Consider the following 14,761-nt stretch of genomic DNA (forward strand, 5'->3'; position numbering starts at 1 on the left):
AATGTGCAGTAAGTGTGAGTACCCACAGAAATCTCAGAAAGAAAACTGGTCCCACAGGAAGTGTGACTCCATAGAGATACCAGGATTTCATTTCCAAAGTCTTCAGCGATACTTAAGCAAATAGTTACATACTTATCAAGATAGGGAGGATGCTTTTCTGAAAAGGGGTCTAAATTTCAGTATTGACTGAAGTTCATGAGAACTGCCTAAGAAAGTGTGCAAGTCACACAAGCATAAATACACACAGCAAAAGTGAAACCAAAGTACTTTTCTTATTAAATAACATAAAATAATGTGATGACCACCAACAGAGGAAAAACTCCACGAAGATATTTTTTGCAGTTTATTTTCAATTATAATTTTTGGATAACCAAGCAGCTCTGTATGGAGAAAGCACAGAAGAGTCATTCTGGCACTTTTGGATAGTACATTTTTTTCCCCCCTCCCAAATTTTTCTAGACACATTCAGTCCACTTGCTCGGTCTATAGTCCATTTTATATGAGCATGGCTAGCTCATATGATTCCAGAGGAAACTAACAATATATACAGTCAATGAAACTATCTTCTTGGCTACCCTGGGCCCTTTAAAATGTCTTCTAAGTCTATCCTGGCTAAACAGAATCCACAATATACATGATCGCTACAGAATACACTGTATTGAAATGAGAAATGCTCAGCACAAAATGGGACTCTTGGCATGCAGCTTAAAAGAAAAGGTAGAAGTTCAGAAGTTTATAAAATCCCAAATGGGGTCAATTAAAAGGAGTTAGCAAAAGAAGGGACTGTTCATTGTTACTGTAAAAAAGGCACTTTGAGTAAATGGGACCAGAATTGGAGGAATCTTAGTCGACATAAAGTTCAGTTTGGTTTCATAAAAAGGCTTCAATGCTAAGGGATGCTACTCAAGTTTCCTGCAGTTTTACATTAAAATAAATTGCTGAGTAGTTTATAATAAAGGACATAAAATGTTTACAACCAACTTGTAAAATTAAGAAAAGCATAGTATAAGCAAAATATTACTAAAAGCAGCAATGCATAGCCTTTCATTGAGATAATGCACAATTTTGGACGCCATGTGTCAAACTCTTGTTTTTAAGATACTCTCAGTAGCATTATCAACATAAAATTGGCCTACAAAACAAAAGCTTTACCAGCTCCCATTCATAAGGAGATTGAGGTCATAAACCAACCAAAACAATTTTTCAGTATTTTCAACATCCTGGATGACCAATATCAAGTATATGGAATAACAATCACACTCTTTGTTCAGCTATCTCACTGGAGGCAGCCGTTAAATCAGAGGAATGATTTTAATTATTTTCTAACATTTACACAGTAATGCATTTAAGTTCTTTCAAATGTTGCTCACCACAGTTTGTTTTTCTCTTTTCTCTCCACAACAAAAAAAAAAAAAAATTAAAAAAAAAATCAAGCACTTCCACAGAAAGAATATTTGGCAATTTTATACTCCACTGAATGGTGGATTTTCACAATAGCTCACTTTAGATTGAAAGTCATTAGTGGTCTTTCCTCTCGTTTCTGCCAAGGACTCTTCTTGTCTTCACCTTGGTCATCTTCCTCATCCTCCTCATCCTCCTCATCATCTTGAACTGATGTTCCGTGTTCGGGACTAGTTAATGGCTCTGGTTTGGTGTCCACAGTTCTTGTTTCCTCCTGCAGGCTGGGCAGCTGCACACCGCTTCTCTTACTAGTGCCTTCTAGTAGGCATCGTAGAGCATTGTCCTCAGGGCTACAAACTGCTGTTCCACACTCGCTGCCACTTTGGTCCATATCATCCAAGTACACAAGTTGTGTGTAAGCTGTGCTATCTGAAACCTTCCGCTCTCTCTGCTGGTGCTCCTGCACCGGTGGGTGACCCTGTGGCGCAGATAGATGATCTCCTCTTCCCTTTCGGGCAGATTTTGGTTCATTCATGTCAACACCAGAGTCCAAACTGGCATCGTTACTCCCATTCCTACCAGCTCTTTGGAGATCAATGTATGAATGTCTAACATGAGCATTTGAACGTCCATCTAGAGAAACAAACCATGCTCGAGGATGGGGCAATGGCTTTCCACCTCCTAATTCCATCAAAGCCTTTTCTGTAAGAAGTTGCACTTCGCTATTCATTTGAGCCAGCGATGCATCATTAAGTGAGGCAGGAATGGAAATCGATTCAGACATGGAAGCATTTTGTTGACTCCACTCAGCTGCACCCGCATCTTGCAAATGTTGCTGAGATATTGCTTGGGATGCTAACTGTTGGGGTTGCAGCTGTTGTGGGGGGTGTGGAAAAAGCCGTGCATGAGGGTTAGGAAGCTCAGCCTGAAGTCTTTCTATATCAATCTGCTGGTCAGCTGGTACAACCAGTGGCTGGCTAACAAAAGGGTGTTCTCCTGGCAATTTCATGTAATGACCTGGGATGACCAATGCAGGCAAAACTTTTCTGTAAACACTGTCATTGACTTGGTCAACAGAATTGCAGCAGATTAACTGACCTGGTCGAGGGAAAGATGTAGGTCTTTCAAGGTGATCAACTGAACGAGACATCATACAATCAGTAGGTCTGCAGTCCAGCAGCTCTTTTTCAGGGGCTGAAGGTGTGGGGTATATTTGTTCCTGAATATTGTATTTACTTCCAGTAGCAATATGGTTCATAGATACTTGAATTTCTCTCTCTTGCTTTTCAAATAAAGGCTGAGACAGCATAGCATTGTAACTTCTCCTATACTCATCTTTGACAGGGGACTCATAGCCTTCAGCTGTTTCTGTAGATTTTCTTGTCTTTAAAGGAAAACTATCTGCTGATTTGTGGTAGTCTTTTCTTAGAGACCCGCTGGGAGTCAGGTCATCCAAGGAAATTCTGCACTTGTCTTTCTCCTTGTCAGAGAGCAATTCCTCTCGGGAGCTAAACTCCTGGGAAGTACTGAATGAGTGTTTGAGCATAGGTGTATGCATATCTGCTTCTCCACTAGGTGATACCATCTCCATGTGGACATTACTGATTAATTCCTTTGCACCTGAGTTTTCAGTGTGTCCATTGCTAGCAACGGACAACCCGCCGGGAAATTCTGACTCGCGACGTGAAAATATTAAATTTATATGGGACATTGAGGTTGCTTGATCCTTCTTAGAAGTGTCCAGTGCTGTCGAAAGTTGCAGTTTCTTATGATGCTGACGTGGTCTTAAACATTTTCTTCTATAAAAGCCAGTAACAAAAGAAGTTACACATTTATGACTGTTGTACACAGAAACAAGAGCAGCAAGTGTCTTAACGGGAGATTTTTAAGCAGTGATTAGTATTAGGGGAATTGAGCTTTTATTACATAACCTAACAATTAAAAGCTCATCCCAGCAGCGAAGATAAAATTAAAGAATAACTAATGTCAATTGGGAAATATCTCAAGCACCAATTACAAATTGGAGCAAACGTCTGGAGGAGGCAAATACAAAATCACTCATTAATACACACTTGCTGATAAAGTTTAACATTCATTTTAATGTAAGACTAACAGCAAGATCACTTGCAAATGCGTAACAGGTACAATGGAGGTTTTAGAACATGTTACAAGGAAAACACAGGTAGAGGGGTGTGTATTTCATTCAACTACCATCCCACCAATAGCAGGGACTGTATATGCTGCATGTAACCAGGAACATACGAAATTTGATCTCACTGTTTCTTTCTTCTTCAGGTGCTTGCTTGCTTTTTCCCCCCCCAAAGTAAAAACGTTTTGTTATAAAAGCTTTTAATTTCATGAGCACAAAAAACCTTGTATTTTCAACATGAACTACGTAACCAGGATGGTGAAACTTACCTGCAATAATACAAAAGCAGACACAGCAAGACGAGAAGTATAAGAGCCATCCCTCCTAAAATTGCCAAAAGAAACATTGTGTGATAGCTGGTAATGTCGTGTGTTACAACGGGACCTGGAAGGCCAGAAAACAGAATTTAGACCTGTAACAACCTGCAAGCAGGAAGAGGTGCAACACTTAGAGAGGGATGTCTTCCCTTGTTATCAGGGTGCTAAGTGAGCAACACTGCCGCTCATAGCCCTGCTGCCTACTGAGCAGACCATCTTTGGAGAAGGGAGCAAGTTGTGAAGAAAGCATGTGCTGGTTTTCATGACTGCAAGTCCAAATAGATCATTCTGTGGAAAAGCAGTTAGTTTCAACGGGAGCATGCATCAGTGAATGCTGCCTCCCAGCTGCTGATGCTGACACAGTGCGCCAAAGCTGTCATCACTGGAGAAAAGCCATCACAGCATCTTCCAGCACTGTAATGCATGTAGCAGCACTGCCGCCAACAACTTCTCTTTAACAACATTTGTGGTGCTTTGCACTAAACAGTACATACAGTGCAGTACCGGATTCACTGGAGGATGTGTTGGTGCTCAGAAGTCTAGATCAAGCCAAGCCAAGCAGATCTTCAGTAGCTTTAAAAAACAAGCCACTAGTGAAACAGTGTTGTAACTCCAGGTTTCAATAACGCTTAGTAAATGTTCTAACATACAAAGGAATGCACACATGTGGACAGCATCTTTCACAAGTATGCATGTGTAACCCTGTTGGTTTGTAAAATCCTTATCATGACTTTGAAATAAAGGCCCAAATTTTCATCTGCAGGCAAGGAGGTACAGCACCAGCCACCAGAGTAACACGCAGGTACTGTGAAGGACAGCAAACTTGGCCAACATTAAGGTTCTTGATCATGAGGTTTGTAAAACCTCATCTGTGGATCTTGAGTGGTCTGTAGAGCCACTGCTAGGGATATAAAGCTCATTTCTGTCCATTTTTTGAGATAAGAAATCAAATAGATTCAATGAGGAGATAAAATAAGCAAAAAGACATTAACCCCATTAAAAATAACATCAAGTATATTGCATTTAGGAAATCTAAATATTTATACATTCTGTCCCACCACTACCTTTACATAACTGATCGATACTGTTGCTTCAGGACATTAAGCAAAAAGAGGAAGAGAGAAATCACTTGAATTTTTCATTAAAAAGTTGTCCCTGTTGCAAAAAAAGCTTTAGGAGCCCAGATCTAGCCCTCAGAAAGAAGGAAAAGTAAAATACAAATAGAAATTCTGCCATACAAGTTAGACTGCAAGGGCAAATAAGCCTTCTCCTGTTAGAGTTACGGGCCTTCTAAATGTAGAGTTACAGTCACAATTTCATGACTAGAGTAACTTCCTTGCAGTCTGGGACAGAGCTGTACTGGGAAATGTTTGTCTCAGAGCAGTTGCTTTTTCTTAAAGTACACTTATTTTGTAAAATTCCATTAAATTCAGTATGATAGCTTATTCACATCTGCACCTGCCTCTAAACTCCGTTCAGCAATGAATCAGCTGAATATTACAGCAGTTTTGTTTAATATAAACTCAGAGAAAAAGCTTGTATATCATGAAACAACTTCATGGCATACACAAGCAGACTTTAAAAACAGTCCTCATGTTAAGAGTTTGTTTAGTTGGTTAGATATAGTTTATTTAGCTTGCACAGCCAACGCAAGAATGTTTTCATTTCTACTGTATTTGGTCTTCATCCAGAAAACCTAATGCAGAAAATCTGTAAAAGGAGGAGGTTTTGGTTTGATCGATTGTCTCTTTTATACACAGAGCTATCTCTGATTATTGGTGGCTGAAGAACTAATACTAAGAAATCAGAGGCAGCCACAGACAGAAAAAAGGAAAAGCAAGCTGCAACATTTATAATCTCCACAGGCACAGAAGTACATATAATGCCCAGTTCAAAGTGATTTTCTACAGTTATGCCAAGAGGCTTGCAGATGGCAACCAGTCAGCTCATCTGCTAATGCCACTCTGCTAATAAACTTCCTGGAACTTGCATGTGAAGTTATCTGCGGCGTAAATTAATCAGTCACCAAGATGATGCAAAGCACAAGTCAGGGCAAAATGGGCATCTTCAGCGTAAAAGAAAAAAAAGTTACACTCAATCCATTAGTAAACGTCTAATCCAGGATGCTGTTGGTCTTAAGTGAATCCATTTCTTTGGGAGTTTCTGTACAGAAACTTCAGAGCATGTATTTTTCTACCTGCTGGAACACCAATACATTGATGTTACATCTCCCCTCATTTTCTAGTTATATCTCCCCTCATTTTCTAGCAATGGCTCTACCAGGCAGTGGTGACACAAATGCATCAAAGCAGGAACACTTTTAAAAGTTTCCCATTGAAACGACTCAGAGATTTTGAGCACAAGGGTTGCCCCCCACAGTCCCCAAAAGATTTTAGCCCTTTACTTTCAGATTTCTGTTTTCTAATAATCCATTATTGATCAAGCTGTGGCATCTCAGATGAGGTCATTCTGAAAAATATAAACATTATATATGAATAAATAATTACTCAATGCTGTGAATAGCACTAAAAATCAATTCCATCTTACCTGGGATAGCAGGTGACATAGCTGCAACCCAGTAGCCCAGCTGAGGTGCAATATAAGTCCAAGTCAACTGATTTCCTTCTTGTTGTACAAGGCCCAAACTACTCTTCAGCCATGTCCCTGTAAATGTAAGGGTTGAAGGAAGGTGTTACAGATATACTCACACCTTCCTCTGCAAACAAGTGGAAAAGCAAGCAGTAACAAAACCTATCGATGTGCTGTAGGGCTTGTGTGCATTGCTGTGAAGTGGGAGATTGTGCCTTTTTGTCACTGGCATTTGAGAGCTCCCGCAAGCAGTCATCCTCATGGCCTTCTCAGAAGCTTTGTATGCAAAAAACATTTAAGATTAAATAAACCTAATAAATCTTCAAAAAGTCCTCTTTTTTGAAGAAGAATATTCCTGAAGCTGATTATATGTAGACAGCCCACTTAAAAACTGTATTTCAAAAGACATTACATCTCCCAGACCACACGTGAGTTCTGCACACCACCCTTCTATCAGCTCTGGCTGTCCACTTCTGGAGGACTGAAGAAAATACTTCCTCAAAATGTTGGTTTTCCTATACGGAAAACAAACTTACAATGTTACTGCCCATAAACGTTGAACTAAGTTGCACTATCACTCTAACATTAGTATCACACTAACATTAGTCATTCAGAATATGTATACAACCAGGAATACTGTTTGATAACAGACGATGAGGTTTTTAAAACATGTTTCTCAAAGGAAATGTAATAGATTTTTTAGAATTACCAAATAGTCATTTCAAAGTAAGTAAGATTGACAGTATAAAGCAATGTATTAAGTTCACATAACTCTTAAGTAGTCCAGACTGATGATCTGCACTAGTTGAGAGCTGTTCTACTTTCAGAAGATAAATTGTGTTGCAAGAATTGGGCTATGAAAAACCTTTACAACTGAATCAGCCGCGTGCCTTTTTGTAATTCATTAAGACCCCTGATTCTGGTGCTGTAGGAGAAAAAATTCACCTTAGTTTCTGATATATTAAATGTCCAGTATGGCTTGTAGACTGCTCCCGTATTTACTCTCTTCGAAAGAAACGCGTTGTTGCTGGCCTGGACTCTGACAGCAGTCGCTGGGATCCCACCCTGGTGCCAAGCAGTGTTTCCCAAGGCTGCAGTCCTGGCTTGGCATCTCCAGTGGGTGCCGTTACAGAGGGCATTAACTCACTAAGGAGGTTCTTCACACGCTTTGGTGGCCACTACCAGTACGGCTGATGGGCGTACAGCGAAGGGATAAAGCCCTCTGCACTTCTGTAGCGCAGCTCTGTATTTCTGTGCAAAGCAGGGACAGAACGCTGCATTCCCCTTACTCAGCTTCAAGTGCTCACTGTAAAGGCAGGCTGCATCTTGTGATTCCCTTTCCTTTAAATAGCCGCCTGCAATGTAATTCCCGAAATGGTGCTTTTCATCAGATGGCACTCGGGACTAAGCACGAGCATTTGCAGATGACAGCCGTCTGAACACTTTGCAGCAAGCGCAGAACACACAGAAGAGATGCTGCTGTTGTTCTGTTTTTTTAATACCGCTGAGATCCTGATGATTTCCTCTGTGTTCCTTAGATTATCCAGCTGTGCAAACCCTGTACATATGAGAATGGCTTTTCTGAGTATTTATTTCCTCTCTACTACTGATTTTTCCTGTATAAGTTTTTTCATAAAGTCAGTCAGACAAGACAGGTAATTTTGATTCACAGTACCAACTCACAGAGACCAAACTCTGTGTACACAGATTTGCACATCTGGCATCCATAACTGTTGTATGATGACGTAGCCAGTAGTTTACCTCTTTTAGGGAGACATTATCAGGAAGAATAGAATTGAATTGTCCACAGTTATGTGTGGACTTTCTGGAAAAATTAGGAAAAGCAGATTAATTTTCTCCACTAAGATGGCCACTATCCCTTCAGATCTTCTACCTGTGCACTTCTGGGGAACATATCATAGTAACAGCCCTGAACCACATGGTGAAAAACAGCCCATAGGTTCAAAAGCTGCTTCTATATTCTGCCAAAAACGCCATTTGGTAAGAAAACTTCTGTAACCTTAAACTTTGTCTTTTTTTTTTCTGCAAGGTTCAGACAATGAGAATATGCACCAACTATTCAAATACGGAACTATGTGAAACAAAACTTTAAGACTAAAAGAGATATAAAAGTGCTGACAAAAAAAAGAACGGAAGGACCTGGGTAATGAATTCATCATGCTTCTCATACTTCTCTTACCATCTCAAAGCTCTTTAAATTCACACACAAGCAGAACACATTCGTATGTAATTCAGCAAAGTTAATTACCTTCGTAGTCTATTTTTATAGCTACCTCCTGGAGCTGAAGCTATTATTGATTCCCTCACTAGAGGGAACTTGTGTCCAGCTTGCCTTATTCACATTGCACTGCATTCTAATGAACACAATCCTCCTAATGCCTCTTTAAAAGCTTTTTGCTCAGTAACACTCTGCTTGCATAATGCAGCGATCAAGAAGCTAACAGAGGCTGCTCTCTTATCGCTGCGAGCAGAGCTCAGCTGCCATCCTGCCAAACAAGCAGCAGCTCAGATTGCTCATATTTTAGTAACGAAAGGAATCCCTGTATTTGCAATAGAAGCAAACAAGAGTCTACTGTACAAGGTCAGTCAGGTTTCATGCTTGTCTTCTGCTCATTTAGGTCACCCATTGTTGCTAACCACTGGATACACTCAAGGAAATGTATTGGTCTGTATAACACCAGGTAAAAATGTAATGTTTCAAAGGCGTAATAGGTATATCTGATATTGGTCATCTTTAAACAAGAGCGATGAAGCTTTTGTTGACCATATCCTACACGTTAGTATGTGATGACAGCTAGAAAAGAATTACTTTGTAAATGGCAAGTTTAAATGTCCCAAGTTCCTTCATCAGGACAACGCCAAGTGTGGGTTCCTAGGAACCACAGGTACCACCACAATCTCATCAGCTGCCTTTTTTAATACTTCCCTAGTACAACACTTCAGTGATAAACTCGCCTCTTATACTTCCACCATCTCTTACCACTAATAAAGCAGAGCATCCTTCCGCATGGTGGGACGGAGAGAATAAACAACTCCATCCTTCACAACAGCTGTGGCAAAACAGGTCTGAGTGGAAACACTTGAAACACAAAGTCTTGTCTTGTTTCTTGTGTGATCAAATAGCTGAAAGCCAACATAGTATTACTGGAGGGAACTGATGTGCCTTCAGTAATCTGCAAATCTGTCGGGGCGTTTCCAGGTCTCTCTCATATTTCATCCTTTATAGGTTCTAATATCCCAGTCGCTTTTCAACTATCATTAAGCACCAAGCAGTGTTCTTGTAGCTCCCTACATGCAATGCCTTGTTGTAATGACTAATGTTGGACCTTCTACAGAGTAGAATCCAACTTGTACTTTCTGGCTACACTCCTAGCGTTTCAAGCTGCCTTGAGTAAGCAAGAGTTCATTGCTGTGCAGCCTTGAGAATGAATTCCCTATCCCATACCAGATTTTTCCTTGCAGTGGGAAACAAGATGTTTTCCTGTTCTAAAAATGCAGCTAATTACCCTCTGTGTCCTCACATAGTTGCTCTTGTAAGCAAGGGAGGAGACTGAGGGGCAGTGAGTGAAGAACTTCTTCCATTTTTCTGTCCTTTCCTATCCACTAACCTGCAAACAGAGTAAGGGTAAGCAGCATTCATTTTTTTCTGTGCAGGCAGGATTACACAACTGCAGAACTAATCAGAAGGGTTTAGGAGGGAAGAGAAGTCTTACCTCCCTGCATGGCTAAGTGTTATGATAATTTAATTCGTTATTCTCCAAACATCCGATAACATCTACTTCCTCTCCCCACCCAAATCAGCTCAATCACCTAGCTGAACTGCTTATTAAGTTTTATACATGATGTGCAGTAATTGTTAAGTAACAAGCAATACAGCGTTATAAATAAAAAGCAGCACAAATAACTGCATGTAATGGAACTGATCTTTTGTTCAATATCAATCAAACTGATTTTTGTTCAATACTGATTGTGTAGTTTCAAAGAAAACATATCAATGTATCTCTTGAGCAGAAACAGCAAGTTCAGTGTAGTTTGGAAGCACTGCATGATTTGGGTCAATTTGCCATTAATTCTTAAAGAGTGTCTGGTGCTTCACGGAAAACTTCTATATATAGAGACATTCTTGCTTATAGATCATTTTTACATTTCTCTTCCTCTTTTTCCTCTATTACTGCTCAGTGGAGCCAACATGCTGATCCAGGATTCAAGTCAGGGGAGCTGTCTCCTGGCTCAAACTAATGGCAGGGGGAGAACCAAGAAGTTTCTTAACTCTTTCCTCACCAAAATTATATTTAGTGTTACTGACTTTTTGGAATAAATGGTCTCATTTAACAAACTTCTTCTTTAAAAGCTTATAAAACAGCTACCCAGCACTCCTTCGTATATGCAACTTAAAAGCAAGGTAAGTGAACTACCGTCATTAACACTACGAAGAATATAAAAATGAGAGTACTTTAAAAGAAATACAAATCAGAAAACAATCAGATAAAGAAAGCTGATCTCCAGATGGCTGCAAAAATACCCAAATATCAGAGACAAGTTGAAGATTTCAGCAGAGCAGGAGAAATAAATTCTGCTAGAAAGAAGCATCTTAATACTTTGCAATAACTTTGATTCTGATGAACATGCTAATTTATCTCAGGCAGCTTTTAGGACTTGCCAATGGGGCAAGAGGGGGTTATAATGACTATATTTAACAGCAAAAGTTTAGCACATTAAATCTCTGTTTCAACGCATATTCTGCACTAAAAATGCCTTTTTGTCATTTCATTTATCTTACTTCTAAATCAGCAAAGAGAGTGTCCAGATGGGCAGCTATTGCAGAAAAGCCATTACAGAAGAGCTGTTCTAGACTATTTCCCTGCACAATCAGGTCACTGCACGTGTGGCCAGTCTGCCCAGAAAAAGAGACATCCTGTTGTCTTCAGAGACACTAACTAGTCAATGTGATAGCTTGCTGCAGCACGAATCCATTGGCAGATCCGTTGGCAGCGCGAATGGATCTGCTTTTGTAGTTTAGATGCACGATGCCTCTGAATAAGACATTACTTCCATAATGTAAAGCTAGACCGTATTATTTTAAACTAATCCGTAGTGAAATCCAGGGAATCGTACGCCTCTCTGGCTTCCACGAGTGTGAGCGTGCATGCTGACAATCCCGCGCCGCTCCAGCTCAGGCAAATGGCAAACTTCCTACTGGCCTACGTGAGGCAGGACCGCGCTTCGCTCAGGCAGGGCTGCCACGCCAGGCCATCTGCTCTAGAGGGACGCATCTGACTCCTATTAAAGTCAAGAAGAAAGGAGACAAACTCCCCTCTTGTGTGCTGGCACCCCAGCACAGAACGTGGCTCTCTGGAAGGATTAAACTTCAGGTTTAACTTTCCAAGTTGGCCATTTCAGAGCCACCCAGATCACTACTGCTGCAGTGACTTCTGCTGACTTTGATTGCGTATTCTTCCTATCAGTGATCAAAACAATTCTAGTAAATGACTGTCAGAGGAGTGTGCTGTCGCCAGCAGCTTCCCCTAAGGACAGTCGTAAAGTCTAAATGTTGTGAGTGTTTAAATATACGGTAGCTATGGTGGTGGTTTTTTTCTTCCATAGATTACTTGTACATGTGAGCCTTTGGTAGGAAGCTCTTCCACTGATCAAATACTGTTTACTTTTTAGTTTGTTTCTTTTAACTGGCGATAGGATCATCCAATCCTATTCAAGCAGGGCACCAAAATCGTGCTATTTACAGCATGAATTATTTCCATCCAATAGGTTTGACAAATAAGAGGATTTAATTAGCCAGAGAGCAAATTAACCATAATCCCATTATATGAATTTATTTTTATTCACAAGATTATCCTCCCTGAACAAAAGAAAGAAAAGAAAGATACTTTTAACCGTACTACTTAATAGCATAGATGTTTTAAATAAATATTCCTTAACGAGAAGTGCTTTTCTTTCAGCACGGATCTCTTCTGTGATGTCTACGATGTCTGGTAAGATTGCCCTGCTTAGGCAGAGATTCACAGTTAAATGGAGATGTACCTGTCAAAAGGAACGAGGCAGGTTGTTATCACACAGAGTGTGGGACAGCAAAGGATATTCAAAACATACTAACAGTGCTTCTAGAAGTAACTGATGTAGACACTTCGAATGGCAATGTTATTATGGAGAGTTAATCAAGGGCAAGTTTGTGAAAATAACTTCCTAAAGCATGTTCTGATATACATAAATTGTAGCTTTTCATTCTACCAGCTGAAAGCTGCTTATCAGATTTCTTCTTCCAACCGAAAATCACCTCTAATCTGCATCAGCACAAGAAGTTTTACTACAAAGATGGGTTTTCTGGTTTTCTTTTCGTTCATTTTCCAAAAGGCTAAAAGCCACTGAAATTGGAAGTTGAAAAACTCCTTGAATATTGGTAGAGATTACTCTCCTCCTCCCCCTTCCCCAATACACACGGGTTTAAAAATCTAGTATTTCAGTTAATATTACAATTTTGGTTTTGGAGTTGCTAGGCAACGTCAAAAAATAAACGTCCCTGCTCTGAGCTCATACCTTCATTATTCTTCCACTCTTACAGAATTTGTTATACAAGGCTTCCAGGGATAAATCCTGCTACTGTTCTAGCAGCCCCACCATTATTTGGTGCACTGTGAGGGAAATGCTTTTAACATCATAACTTGAAGATTTTTGCAAGGAAGTCTGACAGTTCAATTTGTTACTAGTGTCTGAGAAGCTCTGTAGTTTTTGCCATCTCTACTCATTTTTCCCCTTAAATCACCTGTCAAGTGTTTAACAAAAGAACATGCCATTTTTCATTATTTAATAATTTTAATTATGTCTGGGGAGAAGGCAGGGCACATTGTCCAGAGAACTGCTTGCATTACTTTGGTCCCCTCAGCATTTCCTTCCAGAATGCCAGAACAGAAGACACTTATTAAAGAAAATGACTTCCATACGAAATTACTGGTTAATAATTATATTTCAAAAGGGAAAGCTTAGTTATGCTTGCTGGACCAGCATCCCTAGTTACTGGTGTACGTGAAAGATACTGCCTTTAATATTCGCTTTATCACATTATTAATCACATTCAGGCAGTTATTGACAAAATTATTAGAACAAGTAATAAATAAAAGCACAAGGCAATTCAAAACACTGCATGCCTTTTCCTTCATTCAGCCTCACATCACACTCATGTTCAGTTTCTATTTTTCAAGCTGGAAGTGGAAGCAGACGCACACTAGGATTTGATCTAACCAACCCAAGGCCACAGAGGAAGGTTGTCCCAGGTCCTCCTCAGCCTCTTCCAGCCCCACCCAGACACCTCACACTCCTGCTCTATGCACTCCTGTCTGTATTTCCACCAATCTCCAAGTCCTCTCCAACTCACACAGCTGCACAAGCACAATAGTCTTTTCTCCACTTCTGAAATTTTGATGTCCACCTCTTCCCACCTTCTACTGCATGCCTTCTGTAGGTGGAGCTACAGGACCATCTACATGATACAACATATAGTCCGTTATTAAAACCTGTTCCCAGAAGCCATACTATTTGTATCCAGTTTTATTTCCTTGACTACATAATAGTACATTATTTGCATATCTGACTACACTTTGGCACCAGCCTGATTCCTTCCATGTCTTCTTAAGCTCCACCATCATGCCATACCATATCTGCTTTGCCACAAATGCAACTCAGATGGTCTATGAGGTGGGGAGAGGATCAAACAATCCATTCACATCACTTTCACATGTGTAAGCCATAACATGCATTTTAAAAACAACATACATCTTGATAAACAAGCACAACTGCCTCTTATGATCCACTACACCTCTCCAGAGGAATCACGATAGTGAGAACATACCTCAGTGAGCTACACTGTGAAGCATCACAGGAAGAGCTGCTTCTCCTTTCAATGCTGAGGTCTGTCTACTACTCTGCAGTTATATCTGCACCTATTATGTAGGCATCATACATGGTAAAAAGCCGGGTTTGGTAGCTGCCATTTCTATGGCAACACACAAAATATGAAATTCTTTGAGAGCGGTTAGTTAAAAATTTGTATTCCTCAGTGTATTTAGTCTTCAAGAATAATTTAACCTTCACAGCTAGAACTCAATCTGACCACAGTCGTAAAGGATAACAAAAAATGCTTCTACAAATATATTAACAACAAAACGAGAGGCAAGGAGAATCTCCATCCCTTACTGGATATGGCAGGGAAAATTGTCTCCAAGGATGAGGACAAGGGTGAGATACTTAATGACTTCTTTGCCTCAGTCTTTAA

The 14,761-nt window shown here is 40.1% G+C and overlaps 1 protein-coding gene across 1 annotated transcript; it reads right to left on the reverse strand.

Moving 5' to 3' along the window:
• Positions 1-644: 644 nt before the first annotated feature.
• On the reverse strand, positions 645-6,531 carry FAM171A1 (family with sequence similarity 171, member A1; the record flags this gene model as incomplete). Its single annotated transcript, XM_010294591.1, has 4 exons — positions 645-807; positions 881-3,200; positions 3,820-3,934; positions 6,415-6,531. Coding segments are annotated over 3 exons (1,934 nt in total), but the record flags the coding sequence as incomplete, so codon positions are not given.
• Between the last annotated feature and the right edge of the window lie 8,230 nt (positions 6,532-14,761).

Source organism: Phaethon lepturus, unplaced genomic scaffold, assembly GCF_000687285.1.
Source record: "Phaethon lepturus isolate BGI_N335 unplaced genomic scaffold, ASM68728v1 scaffold42699, whole genome shotgun sequence".
Lineage (NCBI taxonomy): Eukaryota > Metazoa > Chordata > Aves > Phaethontiformes > Phaethontidae > Phaethon > Phaethon lepturus.